General features: G+C 38.5%; 1 protein-coding gene across 1 annotated transcript in view; it reads left to right on the plus strand.

Annotated features, from left to right (window-relative positions):
* Positions 1-20,852, plus strand: part of LOC309555379 (uncharacterized protein) — a 654,339-nt gene that overhangs the window by 163,339 nt on the left and 470,148 nt on the right. The window contains exons 9-12 of the mRNA XM_082257367.1: positions 3,549-3,779; positions 6,708-6,830; positions 7,854-8,138; positions 19,411-19,657. Of these exons, the coding sequence (XP_082113493.1) occupies positions 3,549-3,779; positions 6,708-6,830; positions 7,854-8,138; positions 19,411-19,657 (886 nt within the window). The remainder of the gene's footprint in view (positions 1-3,548; positions 3,780-6,707; positions 6,831-7,853; positions 8,139-19,410; positions 19,658-20,852) is intronic.

The raw sequence follows: 20,852 nt of genomic DNA on the forward strand, positions 1-20,852 counted from the left end.
TCGACAGTCACACCAGCAGGGGAAAGTGATCGCTGTGTGTAACACTAAACAAGCTGAAATAAAAGATACAAAGTATACAGAAGTTCAAAACAAATGAAAGAACTAATACTAAAGCATGCTGTTTTCAAAAAGAAGGCGGGTGTCCACCTGTTTCAAAGCAGAAAAGAGGAAGTAAAGACAGTGCCCCTGCTCTGGTGTAGTGATCAGTGTAAGCCTTTATTAAAATCATATCCTTTCGACAAAAGTAGGTGCATCAGAAGCAGTAGTAGATAACTCTATGCACCGCTGTAAGTGCACAGTCACAAGCCAAACAGATGTAAAATCCATGGCTCCGTGTCCCGACCACTGAGAAAAGTGCCGGCTCCTCGTGGCTGTGATGCAGCCACTGATGGTCCTTAGGTTATGAATTAACCATGCTGATGACCCCAAATATTAATGGATATAAAGAGAGGTATACTATCACGTACCTGGTGCTGGAGGCCAATGGAGAGAGAGGGCTTCCCTTGTGGCTAAGTTCCAGACCCCCCCCCCCCCTGAGGATGAGAACAGGAGAGGTCAGGCCCAAAGTAGCACGGGTCGCCTGCTGGACTGTGTGCAGAAGGATCCAGAGTACAGCTGGAGTGCTGGAGTGGAATCAGCAGAGACAGGTGGCGCCCGTGAGGTGTTTGCAGGACTTGGATATAGCTGAGACTGGAACGTGGTCAGGTGGATAGCCAAGATCAGGAGCCAGGTGGATATCAGAGCAAGCGTGGTCAGGTGGATAGCCAAGATCAGGAGCCAGGTGGATGTCAGAGCAAGTGTGGTCAGGTGGATAGCCGAGGTCAAACACAGGAAGCAATCATGAGATTGGTCAAGGACAAGCCGGGTCGGTAAAAGGAACTGGAATATCACAAGGATAACACACTGGAGGAGCCGAAGGTCAACCAGCAAATAAAATCACTGGCAGGCATCCTTATATAGGCCCAGGTAAATTGCTGGTAGTGCTGCTGGGTCCTAAAGTCCTTCTGCTGCTAAGTTGCTGATAGCGCTGCTGGGTCCTAGAGTCCTTCTCCTGGTGTTTGTGCCCTGACATATACATAAAAATCTAGTACAGGAAATAAAAGTTCTATACTAGAAAACCTAACCAAAATATGTAAACAGAAATATATATATATATATATATATATATATATATATATATATATATATAGAGAGAAATATATCCATGTAACCGGTGCCCACTGTCACTATGTGGCAGGACTGTCATAAAAAATCGAATAAAAATTTATATAGATGAGCAAATATTACAGGTATGATTGTATCACTTTTTTTTTTTTCAAATATTGCTTTTTATTGAAGTTTAACAACATACAGGAAATAAACCATGAAAGTATCGAATACAATACAACAGCATGAACGTAATTCCTCATTTCATCCTCCTGGAGACAGAGGGTTCAGTTCAACTTGGCTGCAGTCTAGATACTGAGCCATGGATTGTACTTCTGTGCAGCTCGGGACTGTGCACTAACGGCAGTGCATGGAGTGGTCCGCTACTGCTCCTGGTTGGGGTTCTATACCATTGTGTTTGGATCTTATAGCCGTTTTCTTGAATTGAAATATTTAGGGAGCCTTATGGGTGTAAGTATTTATGGACTTCCAGTCCTTTTCAGAGAGCTGTCTCGATATCTCCTACAGATCTGACACAACAAGCTTGTAGTCGAAGAGAGATCTCAAAATTAGCACAAATAGAGTTGAAATCAAGTGTCGTTGGGGGAGGGGGGGGGACAATGACACAATGACTCAAAGGGAGTAAGAGGTTTGGCCCAAGTTGTCGTGGCATTCAGAACACATAGAAAGTGTGTGAGTTATAGTATGCCCAGTATAGTACGTCCTTGCGGGCCCAATTATTCTTCAAGTATCTAGGTGACAAGCCTGGTATGAAATTGGGGTTAATACCAGGGTTAAGGGGGCTAGGAGTAGATGAGAGATAGGTGGCAGTTCTGACCCTGTGGAAGCTAGTAATGAAGGAACCTAACAAATGGAGTGTACTGCTCTCTTAGGGATTTGCTGGAGTGAGAACCGGGGCATATCTCTCAGTGGTAACAATGGAAAGGATTTTTACAAAGAAACCCAAACTTTCTGTTTTCCACAGCTCCACCAAACCACTATTCTTTCAAGCTGGCAAGCCCAGTAGTATTTCTAAAGGCAAGGAAAGCAAATGCCACCTTTGTGCTTTGGTAAAAGAAGACAAGATTATTTAATCCGGGGAGGTTTCCCTTTCCAGATAAAGCAGAGCATTCTCTCTGGCATGCTGAAAAAAATGTATGTACAGTATGTATCTATGTATGTATGAAGTTGTATCAGGACTGTCTCAGAATTAATCCTTTGATTAAAGCAGCTTGTCCAAATCATGATTGACTGTACTCCAGTTGTTAAGATCTTGGTATACAGTATCCAACCTAGAGAGGTAGTTCCTTGTGTATACCGGGATTTGTATCCCAAGGTATGTTGCTGGAAGCAAAATGTTTAACATGTAAAACTTGGAATAATTCAACTTCAGGTTTGACAACACTTGAAACCATTTGAGTTTTAGTAGTACTGTCCCTCACTTCTCTGCCAGGGATGAACCCGACCTGGTCTAGGAATACTAATAATGGAAGCAATGGGAGTAATTAGCAAGCATTTTAGCGTGTTTGTTAATGTCCATATTCAGTAGCAAGATTGGATGGTATTTGGTGATTTGTGTGGTCGGTCTTTTCTAAAAAGCTTAACTTCCTCCCCCTGTGAGGCCGTCCCTGCAAGTATTTAATTATTTTTATTTATTTATTTAATAATACTTACTTTTTCCAAATGTATTTAGGCTGGTTATGTAATAAGCAGAATCCTCTTTCTCTTTGCATCTTCTCTGATGCTGGACTGTTTTCAATGATGAACATTGAGAACATTACTGATGTGATGACATCAGCACCAGTCTCCACATGCTTGGATTGTGAGTGCTGGGGGCTGTGTGAATGCTGGAGTCACTCCATGACCCCCACACTCACAGGATGTTCTTATTCTTCTGAATTAAATGAACTGAGAACATCTAGTAGAGGGAAAAATTAATGCAGGGGACAGCCCTGGAATGGAGGGGAGTATTACAGCCAGAGCAGTTTTTGTTCCTTTTAATTTGACAAATCCTGGGTGGATTTTATAAAATAGTGTAGAGTTGGGTTTTACCACATATGCAGTATGTGTATTTAGCTTGCACTATATATATGTGTGTGTAGTTAAAAAGATATATAGTTATGTAGCTACTCATACCTAATTAAAAATAAAAAATAACCAGCTTTTAATTCAGTACAGTAATGCTAGGAGCTGATCTGTAGCCTCAGGGGATTAGTGCTTTTTGCACATTTTAATTTAACAAGTGACAGTACCATTAAAGCTAAGCATGTGTGGTTCTGTAACTGAGAAAAGAAAGAGAACCCTTGGTAACTTTAAAAATAAAATGAAAAAGTATGTTCTATTGCATAGAAGCTCCATTAAATTTGTGAAAGTATCTCTTTTCTCTGTTCTTTCTTTGCTAGATTGCTAACAAAAAGGAAACCATTCAGAGTCTGGAAGCTGAAGTATCGATTCTTCAGCGTCAGTATAAGGAAAAGTGCGACCAGGTAGAAACCTTTGAACACCTGATTGACCAGTTAACTACAGAGCTGAATTCCTCCAAGGATGATGTTAAATTGAACAAAGAGCAATACCAGCAGTACGAGCAGCTGGCTGGAATGATGAAAGAAAAGGTTGATCATTTACAAAAGCAGGTAGTGTATTGTGTATCATATGCACACTATGATATTGTAGCATATGGCAAATGTGTGTCACTTTACATGTCCACGTCTGTTGTGCCTGTATTTAAGGGTGCTATGTGTGTTCATATTACACCATAGAAACAACTGCTTTGGTGAACTCAGATTTGAATATTTTGCACCACTGAAAGCCCCCTTATGATAAAATGAACAGTTTTGGAGCACCTAACTGTCAGCAACATGTCACAATGAATTCATGCTATGTTTGTCATTTGAATCAGTTGTCTCTGCAATGACACTTGGATTCATAAAAGACACTACTCTTCTGACCTGCATTTTTATTACAGAAGGCTGACATAAACACTTGCATAGGGTGTTCATGCTAGTTTCCCTGCTCTGCTCCATTGTTGCAGCCAAGCAGGTACCTTCCTTTCAGCATTGCTGAAAAATTGTGCAACATTTTATGGATATGCTTGCTATGTTGGTGGGTGGCCCCTTCCTGTTTTTCCTGGTGAGCAACTGTAAGGCCTCCTGTACTGTGACTTGGGGGCCATATATAGTAACAGCTATTCCTGCCACCTTCCAGTAGTAATGCTAGCTAAGTCCTCTCCCCTGCTGTCTTCAGTAGCTGATAATTGTAGAAAGTCTTCCGATAGAGGTGGATGCTGAAGACAATGCCTATGAATCCCAGTTATTCAAAACCGCAATAAAATTCTGGTAAAAAAAAATCCCAGTCATTTTTGTCTTGAATTTTTCATAATGCATAATAAGATAATCTGATGTAACTTTGATATTTAGCATACTAGTTGTCAATGCATGATAGTGCTTGCACAATGTTAGTTCCTTACAAGCCTACCAATAGCTAAATCTATTCTTAATCAATGCAGTTATAGTATTAGAGAGAATAGATGATTGCCACCAACATATAAATAACAAATGGATAAAGAAAGACAGCATAGACAGATGGTCAGGTTAGTACATGTAATGTCTGCTGTTACATTAGTTTGCCCCTCTAGTTCTGGTTCCATTTTATTAAGGCATCATCTTCCCTGACTTTTACACTAAGCCACACCTCCTGAGCTATGCCTCGCCCATCTATTTTTCCTCAGTAAGTCAGAGAACCTAAGTGGTGAGAATATCCTAATTGGATAAAGAGCAGTGGGTGGAGTTTACAGCTGAACTTTTCTCTCTCAATAAATTTAAATCTTTTTAATCCTTATGCTGTTAGCCTTAGTAAATAGGAAGGTATATAAGGTATATTATAATTACTTGTTTTTTTTATTTATTTTTTACATTTCTGCAGTTGCATCCTAGTTTCTGGTCTAGGCCAAAATAATACCATACATCTCAGGAGTCCTTATGGGCATTTTTTTCCTTCATAGAAAGGGGAGGCTTTCTTAGCTAGGCACTCTCTCATCCCTGCATGCCTAAGCTAAGGGCAGATGGATATCAGGAAGTAAATGCTACATGAATCTTCTGCCTTTACTCAAGATAGCCAAGGCTAGAAATGCTAGAGGGCTGTTTTTTCAAGTGCATTCTCAGTTTGCTTTAAATAATAAAAATGCATTACTAGTTCCTGTCTGGCCTATAACAATTTGACGGTCCAGCCAAACTTTTCGTCATTCTGGGTGGATGACCTCCCTGAATTAGCCTAGCATTCGACCGTGATCTATCACTGGCTGTGTCAAGTGACTGATCAGTGTACCGGCCCACTGGTACCATGTGATCACTGTGACCATTCACAGCAGATCACATGACCGTTGTAAAAAATAAATGGCTTCGTTTCATGCCATTCATTGTTACAATTGTGGTTAGCTGTGATTGGTCACAGTGATCACATGGTACAGACAGGGCCATTTGTACTAATCACAACAAAACAAACTGAATGAATCAATCTAATTCAGTAAAATGCTTGATTGTAGCAATGAAATTCACTGCTATAAGCAATCATATGTTAAAAAAAAAAAAAAATCCTGATAACTTTAAAATGTAATCCTGATCAAAAAGTAATAAAAAACATTTTAAAAAAATTATTATTATGTTTTTTTTTCATATTGTCACCAGTCAGTGTCCCTGATCACCACCACACTAGTTATGTGATGACGCTGTACTGACACTGGTGACAGTATGAAAAAATAATTGTGATTTTTTTTTTCCTTTATTTCTTCAGTTTTAATTTTACAACAAAATTATGACAAAAAATTACAGCTTTAAAAAACTTGCCATGCTTCTTATTAAATACCTTAGATTACCTACTTTCCAAAAAGGGGTAATTTGGGGGGTATTTGTACTGTCCTGACTTTTTTCGGCCTCAAGAAATGAGAGAACAGTACATCAGGATTGATCGATTTTCAGATATGTATACTATAGTTTGCAGACTCTATAACTTTCCTACTGAATGAATAATAAACATTTATTTGGGTTTTTTTTCAACAAAGAAATGTAGCAGAATACCAAAATGGGCTAAATTTATGAGAAAAAATTACTTATTTGCGAAATTTGTTTAATTTAAATTTAGTTTGGGTACTGTGTTGCACGACCATACAATTGTTATTCAAAGTGCGACAATGCTGAAAGCTGAAAATTGGCCTGGCCGGAAGGGGGTAAATTTGCCCAGTGAAGTAGTTAAATAGTGTTTTAAATTGTTGGTGCTCAGATAGTCCTGCTTTAAGTAACAATTAGATGATAAATCAACTATAAGTACGCCTCTCGCTTTTTAAAAAAAATAAACTTTTGTTCGCTTTGAACTTTTTATAGAATTTAATATGAATATTCTTTTGTTATATGTTCCAAATGTATTTTTATCATGTATTTCGGTATTGGTTACAAGTAATTGTTAAATACTTCACTTTACCTAGTAAAGAGCCATATAGAAAAACATGCTGTAGTTTAAGTTAACTTGTCAATCAGTTTTCACAGAATAAAGTATGATTATTTTTTCAGATCATGGAGAAGGAAAGTGACATAAGAAAGATTTGTTCTGAGTTGAAGGAGTATAGGACTACTCATAGCCATTCCAATGAAGAGTACAGCGCACAGGCTTTGCAGCTGCAGAAGCAACAGCATGTAAGCTACTTCACAATTTTCTGGTCTAGTAACACATTTATTGCAACTTTTAAATAAAATTAAGTTATTGAGATTTTGGAGCATGTGTCAAGAAGGAAGTTGAGTCTATTTTTTAATACAGTTCAAAGTACAGTGATGCTATGCAACTAATTTGTAGTCATATCAGTGATTGGTTTCTGTGGTTTACTGCACTTTGCACATTATTGTTGCACTTTGTACATTATTGTTGCCTTATTAAATAAACCTGTAAAATTAAGGGTGTGACTAATTTAAATTAAGGGTGTGATAATCGATTTGATTTCTTAATCATTTTTTGTCTCTCTGTATATACTGATGAGAAGGGAATCGCTTTGTTCATATCTGTTGTTTCACAGGTATTGGGGAATGGTGCAGGAGTATATCTGGGTCTACCATCTTCTTTGATGTTTGCCTTGGTTACTACAATATATAGTCCCCATCTTCTGTGTCATGAACAGTTCATTTCATAGATACACAGATATAGTTGTGTAAATGTTTCTTTACAGCTTGTTCTCTGACACTGCATCTTAGTGCTTCTGTGCATTTGGTTCATGGGAGCAATGCTTGAATCTGTCCACAGTATAAAGACAACTGTTGGTTTTGAATACTTTCCTATGGCCTCCTGCAATGGGTTACATACAACACATATTAAGGCTTGCTTAGACAGACTTCAAAGCAAGCAAGAAAATGTAGCATGTTTTCAGGTGCTTCTAAATGTTTGGCCTAACGTTTCACTTGCTGAAGGTGTTACAAGGGGGAGTCAGCAACCCAGTCAAGTTTTCATTGCTTTTGAGTTACGAAGAATTTATTTACATTTACACTGACAAATGCCTATGTACATGATGCCTTATGTTGATTTGCCAGTGCTAGTTGCTCATCGATTGCTTTCACCTAGTGCCTAGAACTACTCTTTGAATACCTTAAAAAGTGCTACAGCTTGCATGATGGGCACTTTTTACAGAGATGGTTGAATTATTAATATATATGTATATTTTTTTTTTACAGGAGATTACATTTCTAAGTGGACAACTAAATGAAAAAAACACAAAGATAGAAGAATGTCAGAGAATCATCGAGCATGAAAAAACTGAAGCTTTGAAAGTGCTGGACCAACAGAAAAATTACGCACTTGAGATTGAAGAACTAGAAAAGACTTTGCGTTCCCTACAGATTGAGATTTTTACATCACAACAGAAGCACAAAGTAGATGTTGTTGGTTTAGAGCAGCAAGTAGCTCATCTAGAGGCGGAGCTGACTGGTGCTAGAAGAATCTGTGCTCAAAAGGATCAGGTATAAGCAAAATAGGAATTTTATCTCTAGGCATGACAAAAAACTTGGTTCTCATCTTTCCTTAAAGGAGTTGTAAAGTCAGAAGGTTTATTTATTTGAATGCATTCTATGCAATAAGATAAAAAAACCTTCTGTGTGCAGCAGCCGCCCCAGCACCCCCTAATACTTACGTGAACCCCATCTCTCTCCAGCGATGTCTACAAGTGTCTTGGCCGTCCGAGACTCTCCCTCCTGGTTGGCTAAGACACAGCAGCAGTGCTTTTGGCTCCCGCTGCTGTCAAAGTCAGTCAGCCAATCAGAAGAGAGAGGGGATGGGGCCGGGCCACAGCTCCGTGTCTGAGTGGATACACGGAGCTGTGACTTTGCTCGGGTGCCCCCATAGCAAGCTGCTTACTGTGGGGGCACTGAACAGGAGGGAGGGGCCAGGATCACAGAAAAGGAGGATCTGGGCTGCGCTGTGCAAAACCAACTGCACAGAGGAGGTAAGTATAACATTTTTGTTATTTTAATTGAAAAAAAAAAACAAAAAACGAGACTTTACAATCACGTTAAGGCCTCTAAGCTGCACATTATGATGACCTTCAAAGCAGCAAATTGTTAAATTTAGTGCAGACATTGTATTTCATTTTTGTGTTTTGGGGCCTTCTTTCTTGTTTCAATGCAGTAATAATATTGGTGCAAAGACTATGGCTGTTGTACAGTTATACATAGCCCCCTTTCACATGGGTCAGATTCACTTGGATGGACTCCGTTGATCCACGCTGAGCAGGTGGGTGACAGGTCCATCTCCGCTCACTGTGCAGAGACAGATCCGTCAGAGTCCTGCTCTCCTCTATGAGGAAATCAGATAAAATTGAACAGCCTGTCTGTTTTCATCCGACCCCATCAGATCTGACCTGCTGGACGGATGGCTAACGTATCGCCATCCATCAGTTATTAGCGGATCTTGTAAGATTGGATGCTAGGCGGGTGTCTGTGGACTCTTGTCTGCTGACATCTGCCTCCCCATAAAGGTCAGTGGGAGACCTGATCGGGTCCACCTAAAAAACGGACAGGCGGACCTGATCATTCTGTTTCTCTGAAAGGGGCCTTAGGGGTAATGTTTTAGATAAGAGTTACAATTGGTTTTAGATGCTTGGTTGAAAATTTACTGTATGCACTAATGCAAAACATTATTTTCTTTTGACATAATGTGTACCTTACAGAAACAGTGATTACCACAAAGGACTATAGTCTACTTTGAGAAGGGGGTATGGGGGGTGAAGTTTTGGTATTGCTTTTCATTACTCTGTTAGCCATCCTTCCCATTTTTCCTGTTTGAGTAGCTGTCTTTAATGATAGTATTTGGAAGGCTGTAAACACTTTCCTGGTTAATCACCACATCTACTAGTGAAATTCATCTTTTTATTTGGTATTCTACAGTACACAAATACATAATGCAACAACGGAATGCTAAATTGCAGTAATCCTTTAAAGGCTAAATTTCTTCATATATCTTTGCAGTTTTTTTTTTTTTTCTGGAGCCTGCAGGGCATTGCTGTAAAGAGCAGATCACAGGTGCAGGACCAGGCTCCTGCAGACTGTCAGTAAAACTATCTGCTCATACCTCATATGGGCAGACAGTTACTGAAGTGCAGAAATAATCCATGAACTATGAGAGCACTCACCAGCACCCTTGCAGTTCATTGATAACTATAAGCCATCTGACAAATGGAAGATATAGTTGTAGTTCATTCATTCACAGTGACCAAGAGAAGATCCCCCCTGTCTGGTGTCACAGCAGGGGATTAGAGGGGTGCATGAAGGTGCTCTTGGGTAACATGTTGCATGTTACACCCTAAATATGGTTGTAACATTTAACATGTTACTAAAGCTGAACTTATCCTATCATTTTCAACAAGAATCCTCTTTTAAAGAACTACACAGTTTTTTTTTTTTTTTTTTTTTTTAGCTAAAATGTCCTTGTAGCATAACCCTATTTAAATTTTAGAAAACTACCACCTTTGCTATGAAAATGTGTTATTTATTTATTTTTATTTTTTTCATGGCCCTATCAGCCTTATTCATCTGAAAGAAGGCAAACATCCCTGTAGTTATTAGTGTTTGAGGCTAAAGAATACAAACTTTGTTGTTTTCCTATTTACAAGAATAGACCCTGGCACAAGTGTGGAGTACTGGAGTGGTGATTGCTTGATATCCCATGCTCAGAATGCAGAAGCTCATATGTGCAGAGCACTGGAGCTCAAAGGTGCAAATTCTGGAGCTTCTGTGTGCAGAGCACTAAAGCTTATAGGTGTGAAGTGCCAGAGTTCACTGCCACTGTGGGCTGGGGACATACTGCTTTTTTATTTTTGTTAACTAAAATGGCATAACCCCTTTTAAACTTTATAGAAATGCCACCTTTAATGTGAGAATGTTTGATATTATTACTATGGCTTCACTGATGGAATACAGCTGCAAAAAAGTAAACCGTTTTGATAGGTAAAAGTTACAAAAGATCACTTTACAGTCTTTACAGAGGAAGACGTTCTAAGATTGCTGTCTAAAGTGAAGACAAATAAGTCACAGGGTCCTGATGAGATACACCCAAAATTATTAAAAGAGCTTAGTGGTGAGCTGAGTCATTGAGCATGGACTCCCATATTGTTGAGTGGATTAGGCAGTGGCTGAGTGACAGACAACAGAGGGTTGTAGTCAATGGAAAACATTCAGAACAAGGTCATGTTACCAGTGGGGTACCTCAGGGATCTGTACTGGGACCAATTTTGTTTAATATCTTCATAAGTGATATTGCAAAAGGCCTCGATGGTAAGGTTTGTCTTTTTGCTGATGACACAAAGATATGTAACAGAGTTGATGTTCCTGGAGGGAAACGCCAAATGGAAAAGGATTTAGGAAAACTAGAAGAATGGTCAGAACTCTGGCAACTGAAATTTAATGTGGATAAGTGCAAGATAATGCACCTGGGGCGTAAAAACCCAAGGGCAGAATATAGAATATTTGACACAGTCCTGACCTCAATATCTGAGGAAAGGGATTTAGGAGTAATTATTTCAGAAGACTTAAAGGTGGGAAGACAATGTAATAGAGCAGCACGAAATGCCAGCAGAATGCTTGGATGTATAGGGAGAGGTATAAGCAGTAGAAAGAGAGAAGTGCTTATGCCGCTGTACAGAACACTGGTGAGACCTCACTTGGAGTATTGTGCGCAGTACTGGAGGCCATATCTCCAGAAGGATATAGATACTCTAGAGAGAGTTCATAGAAGAGCTACTAAACTAGTACATGGATTGCAGGAAAAAACTTACCAGGAAAGGTTAAACGACCTTAACATGTATAGCTTGGAAGAAAGAAGAGACAGAGGGGATATGATAGAAACTTTTAAATACATAAAGGGAATCAACTCGTTAAAGGAGGAGAGCATATTTAAAAGAAGAAAAACTACCACAAGAGGACACAGTTTTAAATTAGAGGGGCAAAGGTTTAAAAGTAATATGAGGAAGTATTACTTTACTGAGAGAGTAGTGGATGCATGGAATAACCTTCCTGCAGAAGTGGTAGCTGCAAATACAGTGAAGGAGTTTAAGCATGCATGGGATAGGCATAAGGCTATCCTTCATATAAGATAGGGCCAGGGACTATTCATACGATTCAGATATATTGGGCAGACTAGATGGGCCAAATGGTTCTTATCTGCCGACACATTCTATGTTTCTATCACTAGTCATTGAGGAGAAAAAAGGTAAGTTTGGATGTCTGCTTAATTACAAGTATAAGCCCTGACACAGGTGTGGAGTGCTGGATATCTCAACTGGAGCATTAGAGATCTCAATGCAGAGTGCTGGAAATCAAAGGTGGGTAGTGCTGTTGCTCACAGATGCAGGGCGTTGAAGCTCAGATTCATAGAGTGCTGGAGCTCACTAGCTTGCCGTGCTTGGGTATCAGACCTACAAAATGTTAAGGATCAGAAAGGTGTAGTGCTATAGATCACTGTATACTAGGGGATTTACTAAAACAGTAGTGCACAGAATCTGGTGCAGCTGTGCATAGTAACCAATCCACCTTAAGATTTTATTGTCATGGCTTCATTGAACTAGCTGATGTTAGAAACGGATAGGTTACAATGCACAGCTGCACCAGATTCTATGTGCACCAGTTTTAGTAAATCCACCCCATTGCTAGAATAATATTAAAAACGGTACAGTGGTCTGACAGCAGGTTTGCACAGGAATTCCTTTTAGTCAGGGTCACACCGTGTTTTTCCTTTGACTTTTCAAACTTATATTCAAGCTTAGGACATAAGCTCAGGAGACATTTGTAAAGTGGTGAAGGCAAAAGGCAATCCACTCAAGCCTTATTTGTATGTCACTCTTTCAGAATCTCTGGCCTCCGCTACAGACTGAGAAAAAGGAAATCCTTGTTATAAAGATGACTCTATAGTTGTTATAAAGTTTGCATAGCTGTTTTGTGCATTGTAATCATTATCTGTATATATTGGGTATTATGCCAATCTAGAAGCACTCACTTGTCAAAGCCTAATAAGCCTAGAGCTGCAGGTTTTCATTTAATATAAGAGAACATTGCATAACATAGCAAAGCTCCCATCCTCAGGAATTGAGAGACAAACTGGAAGAGAGTCAAGTGGGTGTGGCTAAATTGGGCTGAATATTGGGAGTGTCTTGAAGAAACATAATTAAAGTGGTTATAAACCCTTACATATACCCACTGAAGTAACTAGCTCCAGATGATACACAAAGATGAAACAAATTCTCCTACGTAAGGTGTACATGTTTATTTGCTGCCTCTGTTCTCTTCAGTTATTTAAAGTGCACAGTTTACACAGAATTTCTGAGCTTCAGGAGGCAGGAGATGGGGATCTGATGTCACACACTGCACAGCACAGATAAGAGAGCTGAGTGTAGTCTTAGACCTGGTGCAGCTGTGCACAGTAGTAAATCGACTTCTTTGCAGAGCTGCACTCAGATTTTGCACCAGATTTAGCAAATCGGCCCAATGTATGCAATGGCAGCCATCAGCGGTGTTTGTCATAGTGCCCCTTATATTGTTGGTCAGCAGGATAAAGACAGCTAACATCTGTAGTTTACAGGAGAATAAAATGGCAATCATCACTGGTCAGAGAGAGGAAAAAATTCTGCAGCTTTGATGGTCAGAAGAAGGAAAAATGTTTGACATCAGTGGTCAGGGAGAGTAAACTTCGCCCAATGTCGGTGGTCAGTGGTTGGAAAAAAAAGACCAGCATCAGTGGTCTGAAAAAATGCCTGGCCTTGGGGTCTTTGGACAGTGTGAGGTATAAAATGTTGGTTGTGAGAGAGGGATCAGTCACACAGGATCCAGGACAGTTGGTAGGTTATTGGGGCTTGTAGGCTGTGGAATATGATATTGTGGAAAGGATTCAAAGACCTCTGTCTAAAAAAGTGATGACATATCACAAAATAGCAAGTTGCTTCTTTGTTTCATTATTTTACTACTGTTCTTTGTTATGTACTTCTTATTGGCTATCAAAATGTACATTGGAAATTATTTGTGAATTTATAGCTGTCAAATTGCATCTAGCTCAACCTCATGCCACCTGTCCTTGCAGGTCTTTTAATATTACACAAATGATGACTATAAAAAGTGTAGGAAAGTAGCTACAACATATTTCTAAAAGCTTTATATAATTTCAGGTAGGTGTAAACAGTTAAATTTTAATGTAGCCTGTCATTGCTTAGGTATGCAGCCCTACATTAAATTCTAATCTAGAAAACATTAAGGCAAAAACTTTTAAAGTTTGTTACCCTAATATTTCACATTTTTGATATGTGTTTGATAACTTATTTTAAAAGGTATTCTGTTTTTTTGCGTTGCTTCCTTTGTGCAAAATACGTGGTGATCCTGCCAGTATCCCTGCTTTTCTACTTCAAACTGACTGCATCTATGCAAAAAAGCACATCCACCTCGGAGTTGTTGGATTTCTTCTTTGCATTCTCCTTGGAGCACAGCCTGCCTGTACTCCAGTTGTCAGACTTCTGCTCACACACCCCCTGCACAACTCTTCACTGGGAAGAGCAATGTCCTGCTGTTTCTCTGCCTCCTGCTGAAACACCTTCTTGCCCAGCTACTCACAGTGAACTTCTGTCTCTGCATTTCTCACTGGAATATGTCTGTACTCCGTTAAAGCTGCTGTCAGTAACCCCCATCTTCACAAGTAGTCTCCACCCCTATGCCTTTAAACCCCTTATGCATTTGAGAACAGAGGTCATATGATCACTTATAAAGAAAATAATAAAAAACTTAGTCTTTAGAATGTTATATATAATGTATATGTGTAGGTATATATATATATATATATATATATATATTTATGTAGTGCACATGCACACAAAAATATTTTGCCTTGCATTTCTATTTTAAACCGATTGGGTTGTTGTTAAAGGTTTGCATATATTTTAACAGTGTTGACCTCTTTTTCTGAAATTGCTTGCTGCATGAGCTTTCTTGCTTGGCCCTCTATCTTCAACACTTTAGGTAACAATCTCAGAGCAAGCATGTAAAGATATAGACTTCTGACTTACTTAGCGCATACCTATTTCAGGACAGTGACTGAAGGTATTGAAGTTGCTGGGTCATTAGCTAGGCAATCAGCACTATTATATTTTCTCATAAAGACTTCTTTTAAACCTATCTGATCATTTTATGGTGTGTAAATGAACACTACTAGGAGGACTGAAATACATTTTCTAAAGAAAATGTTTCCCCTGGTCCCCTCCAGTGCTGACCATGTGACCAAAAGCCTAGGCTTTTGGTCTTTTCACATAATCTCAGATACATAGGTTGGTCAGCCAGTCTGAGTTCTGATCCTCTCCTGTTACAAACATTATACAAATAGATTGGAAACATCATACAAATACTAAACAAAAACCTGGATCAGTGTCATCTAAAGTTAAGGTAAATTATATTACTCCTCAGTTTGTATCCCAGAAAAACAGTTAATATAGATTTAATATAGATTTAAAGTGTTATTAAACCTAATAACAAATAATATTTGATTGCCATCTCTGTCCCCTGAAATGACAGCATCAGTCTGCAGTTATATAAAAAAAACTGTACAGCTATAATTTCCATTGTGAGGGTGGTAACACTCATGATACGTGGTCCCGAAGAATGTTGGAACCTAGCCACCCTCCTTGGCACACTCCCAACATAGAATACATTAATATGTAATACGTAAAAGCAAAGTAATTGCCCATTGATGAGAATCACTACTTACTGGCTTCATAGTGAAGCAGAAGAACAGAAACAGAGCAAACATCACACTGTAGTTCCCAATTGGGGGTGCATGTGCAGCTTGATCAGCTATGTAAAGATAGATGGAGTTTGTATTTTCATGATAGCAGTGCACGTGTTTGTATATACATGCATTGCTTGCACCAACAGACCAGAAGTGAAGGGAAAGGATCCTCCTTGGGGAAAGATGTATTACAAAAAAAAAAAGTATTGGACTGTAGATTTCAATAGCTGGCCGTGGAATATTACTGTTTTCTCAATAGACAGTTTGATTTAATATCAAGTGTTTAGTGACACTTTACGTTATCCTTTTGGTATAGGCTCACTTCAGGTCTTAGTCATTCTCACTAAACTCAGTTTCAGTGCCTCTTTTGATATGAGTGTTTCTGGACATTTGTCAGGAGAAAGTCAAAGGCCCCTTTCACACTTGCGGACCGCTCAGATCCGCCTATCAGTTTTTCAGGCAGATCTGAACGGATGCCCCATGCATCTCTATGGGTCATCGGATGTCAGCGGAGACATGTCCGCTGACATCCGATCCGATCCTGTCCGTCAAATCCGGACGGATGGAAACCCTATTTTCCATCCGTCTGGCGGATGGGATCAGATGAGAATGGACAGACGGTCTGTTCTCATTCGATTCCCCCATAGAGAACAGCGAGGACCTGACAGCTCTGTCTCCGCACACAGCGTGGAAACATAGCTGCCATCCACCTGCTCAGCGGGGGATCGGCGTATCGATCCCTCGCTGAGAAAAACTGAGTCCGCCGATGGAGCAGCAAGTGTGAAAGGGGCCTTATTTGGGTTTGTTGTGGGTCAATTAGACTTATTTAGACCTAATCTGCTCATCATCTCCCTGTAGCAGAGATAAACTTATTCCCCAGAGATGGGCAGTTGTTCTGATGGAATAGTAAATATAGTTGTATGATACACACATCTATGTATTCATGTCGTCATACAAAACCCTTTTAATTCACACCCAGTCTTTTTGCTAAAAGAGTGGAAATGCTGCCCCTTTTAGGTTTGCCTTTTGTTTCACCATCCCAAAATATGGCAAATACCATACCCAATCTTGACAAAGCCTTAGCCTCTGGTTGGTTCCAATGAGCAGATTTATCTTTAACACATTTTCAAGAGAAACTTTTCTTCGTTACATTCCTGAAACAAGTTTTTCTTTTTTTCTCCAATGAGTAATTCTTGTAATCAATACCTATTTGCCAAAAAAACTTGAATTCTGAATGGTGATGATAAAAATAAAAAAGTTACCTATGATAGTAAGTACGGTACAGACCATTTCAGCCATTTTATGGTTCAAAATAAAAAACTTTATTATTTTTTTGGAATGGCTTGCTTATCTAGGCTGGATTCCTTCTTTTGTCATGACAGATGGGCTTCCCTATTTTCATAGTTCTTGTTTCAATGAATATGCTCAAAAAGTAAATATTTAAATGTCAGCGTGGTAGTGGTAAAACGTTATAGGGTATAGGGATTTCCCACTTTAATAAGACCTTTCCCTACAGATTTACCATATTAATATTCGCAATAATAAGGGGACCCATGCCTTTTAGCCTTCGAACACCTGGGAAATGACAGTAGTCAAGCTAATTGCATTATTTGTTAATACCATAACTAAATACATATTTATTTTATTTGTTGGCGCTGGCAGTTTAACACCCTCAATAAAGGACGTTTAACATTTGAACCACTGAAAACGAATTTCACAAATAATTAAAGGGTTGTGCTAAAGACATAGACAGTCGTTTAAATTTAGATCTGCAATAACATTTACTATTATTCTCCAGGGCTTTGACTGCTTGACAGAAACAAAGTACTCTGGGATTAATTTCAAGAAATGGTGCCAACTGTGTGCAATTTGCTGTAATTAAGACATGAAAGAGTACTAAATATTCAGATTAAAAGAGCCATGATTGAATGTGATAGAGAATCAAGGTGTGGCAACAAGCCAATAAATACCAGTCAGTCATGATGAGTACGAAATATTAATTGATTTGAAACCTACGCCAATGAAATATTACAATAAAGAAAACCAGATTAAACTAATTACAGCCTGGAGAACAGAATTAAAAAGAAAACATTTTGAGTGATTCCTAAAATGAAATTTTACATGTTCAGTATTCAATATACCAAGCAGAGACTACAGCAGTTAAATAATTACTCACACTTACAAACAGTAATTGCTTAACTCTTAAGAATTATATTTTTGTTGTATGTTTTTTCAAAGGGCGTTCATAAATATAAACATAGATTTTTAGTTTTGGAATAATAGCCCTCTTTAAATGTAGCAGGACAGTGTGCCAAAAGGAGATCTATGATGGAAACCTGAAATCAACAAAAATCTGTTCTGTAACAGATTTTTTTTTTTTGATGGGTTCAATGGGTGGACCAAAAGAAAATTCTATAACACCTCACTCTTAAAATGTAGGTGTTGTGATTGACATTGGCCATGTGACCAAGTCCTTGAGAGGGGCTTATTTTAGCAGGACAGAGTGGCAAAAGGAGATCTATGACGGAAATGTGAAATCAACAGAAATCTGAATTCTGTACCGGGGCTCTTATTTGTGAAGGGTTTAATGGGTGGTGCAAAAGAACCTTCTTGAAAACCTCACTCTTAGGCCCCTTTCACACATGCTGTCTGTTTTTCATCCATCCGTTGACGGATGAAAAACGGACATCAATGTATCTCTATGTAAAAACGGATGACAATGGATGATCATCAGTTAACATCCGTTTTCATCCGCTTCCGTCAATGTTTGTTTTTTTGAACGTATGAATGCCCTATTTTTCATCCGTCAAAAAAACGGATCGGACGAAAAACGGATGACAACGGATGAAAAACAGATGACAACGGATGACAATGGATGAAAAACAGATAACTGACGAAAAACGGATGAAGAACGGATAACAACTGACGAAAAACGGATGAAAAACGGATAACAACTGACGAAAAACGGATGAAAAACGGATAACAACTGACGAAAAATGGATGACAAGTGATGAAAAACGGATGAAAAACGGATGAAAAACTGATGAAAAATGGATGAAAAACGGATGAAAAATGGATGAAAAACGGATGGAAAACTGATACATTTTGACGTGACTGAACTGATGAACTGAACGGACCGTATGTGTGAAAGGGGCCTAAATTGTATGTGTTGTGATTACCATTGGTCCTGTGACGGGCTTACTTTAAACTTTCCTGCTGTACTATTTACATTGAAACAGCATATCACATGTGCCAAAAGATAAAGGGTTTTCATTTTATTTAGATTTTCATTTTTTTTTTAAGTCCTATTTTCCCTCGAAACATATCCTTTCAGAATGTTTTAGAGAAAAAACTCTGTTAAGCGAAGTGTTTGATTACATGACAGAGGTATAAACAAAATGTTAGTGGTTGTGTTTCTCTACTCTTCCATGTGTTATTATGATGGGCATAACTCCCTAACCTAAAAGTAAATGAGAAGCTGAGCTAGAGAAAATACCCGTTCGCAGCTGTGGGCACCTACTGCCAACTTGTGAATATCATGATAATGTGACTATCCATGCACCACTTGCATGGACTGTCATTCCCTCACCTCTACTGAACCTTTGGTATATAGGGCTTGTTCTGGAGATTGGAAAATACTCTGGCTTATAGGTACCAAAGTAAGAGTTTATTAAAGGTATATATTAGATAATTTGTTACCAGAATATCTACCATTATTAAAAACTTTGATGACCTTCTTGAAATATTGGTTACTTTTGACTTTAGGTCTGCCACATGAAAACACGCATGATACTATACTTTGCACATCATTATTGTGGTTTGCATTGTTTTTGTTTTGTTTTTTGTTTCTCTTTTGCTATGCATGTGTTTTTATTATTATTATTTCTGTTGATATTCGTGTTGTCTAAAGATAAATGTGGATCTACCATCTATTGTCTGTAGTGCCAGATACATTTTTTTGTGTGCTTTTCATCTTTACAGGCAATAAGCAAAAGAGATGACCTTCTGCGGAAATCTGAAGGCGATCTCCTGCAGGCAAAAGAAGGTATCAAAGAAAAAGCGTCTGAGGCAGAGCACCTTGACAGCGTGGTCAAGCAATTGGAAGAAAGAATCCAGGACGCACAGAAAAAAATGAATCAAAAGGAGAAAGAAAACGATGTACTCAGAGCTGAGATGAAGGACCTCAGCACAGAGCTACAAGAAGTGCATAAGCTCTACAGAGAAACAGGTAACATAGCCGAAAGGTACAGTGATAGCCAGTGGTGTGAGGGCACAGCCTGCGGTATGGCCTATACTGATAATGCAGACAGAAAGAATTTTTATTTTTATTGCAGAATGTTTCCACAGATATACAGCTGGCAACTAGAATTCAGTTATAAAGATGACTTATCGTTACAATCCTAATCAAATTGTATTGTCCATTCATCCGTTGTGACATCTTACTTCTTTTTTTCTTTTGTTTTTAATTGCATTATTTAGTACAACTGAATTAAAAACATTTTATATCACACTGTCAAGTAAAAATATTACACATTTTATATTATAATATTTACATAGTTACATAGTTAGTCAGGTTGAAAAAAGACACAAGTCTATCTGGCTCTACCAATACAAAACAAAAAACAGTAAAGAAAACCCAACCATACAATCCCATGTACACAATCCTATACCCGCAGTTGATCCAGAGGAAGGCAAAAAAAACCCCAGCAAAGCATGATCCAATTTGCTACAGCAGGGGAAAAAAATTCCCTCCTGATTCCCCGAGAGGCAATTGAATATTCCCTGGTTTAACTTTACCTATAAATATTTGTACCCATTTATATTATGTACACCTAGGAAAGAATCCAGGCCTTTTTTATAGCAATCTAGTAAGCTAGCCAGAACTACCTCTGGAGGGAGTCTATTCCACATTTTTACCCCTCTTACTGTAAAACAGTCATACAAGGAACATATTATGGTTTGATTTAGGCCAGCCATTACAATTTGATTGGACAGTGTGACCATTCAGGTTTCCCTAAGTCAGTAGTGCATGCTGGGAAATTTTCCTAAAGACATTTAATTCTTGGTAGCAGGGTTAGCATGCACTGTACCCATAAATGTGATTTCCACTTCTCAGCTTTGTGCAGACATTTAAAAAATCCATATTGAATGGGGCTATACTAATACAGCATACAATCCTTTTAGCACATGTTTAGTTGTTCGCTTTGACTTTTAAAATTTGGAGTTTGTGTCTTGTTGTGTTTGGGAGACAGGTAATATTTAAATAGTCAACATGACCTAAAATGCCTTTTTATGGCTATTAAAAAAAAAAAAAAATAGAATACAACTGTGGTTAAATATTGGCACAGAAAATCTGTGTTTTTTTTCTTTCATAAATTTTGAAATCTTCAGGTAACGCCTACATAAGCAAATAAAATTAAGTG

Source organism: Pelophylax lessonae (assembly GCF_965119305.1).
Source record: "Pelophylax lessonae genome assembly, chromosome: 5".
Classification (NCBI taxonomy): domain Eukaryota; kingdom Metazoa; phylum Chordata; class Amphibia; order Anura; family Ranidae; genus Pelophylax; species Pelophylax lessonae.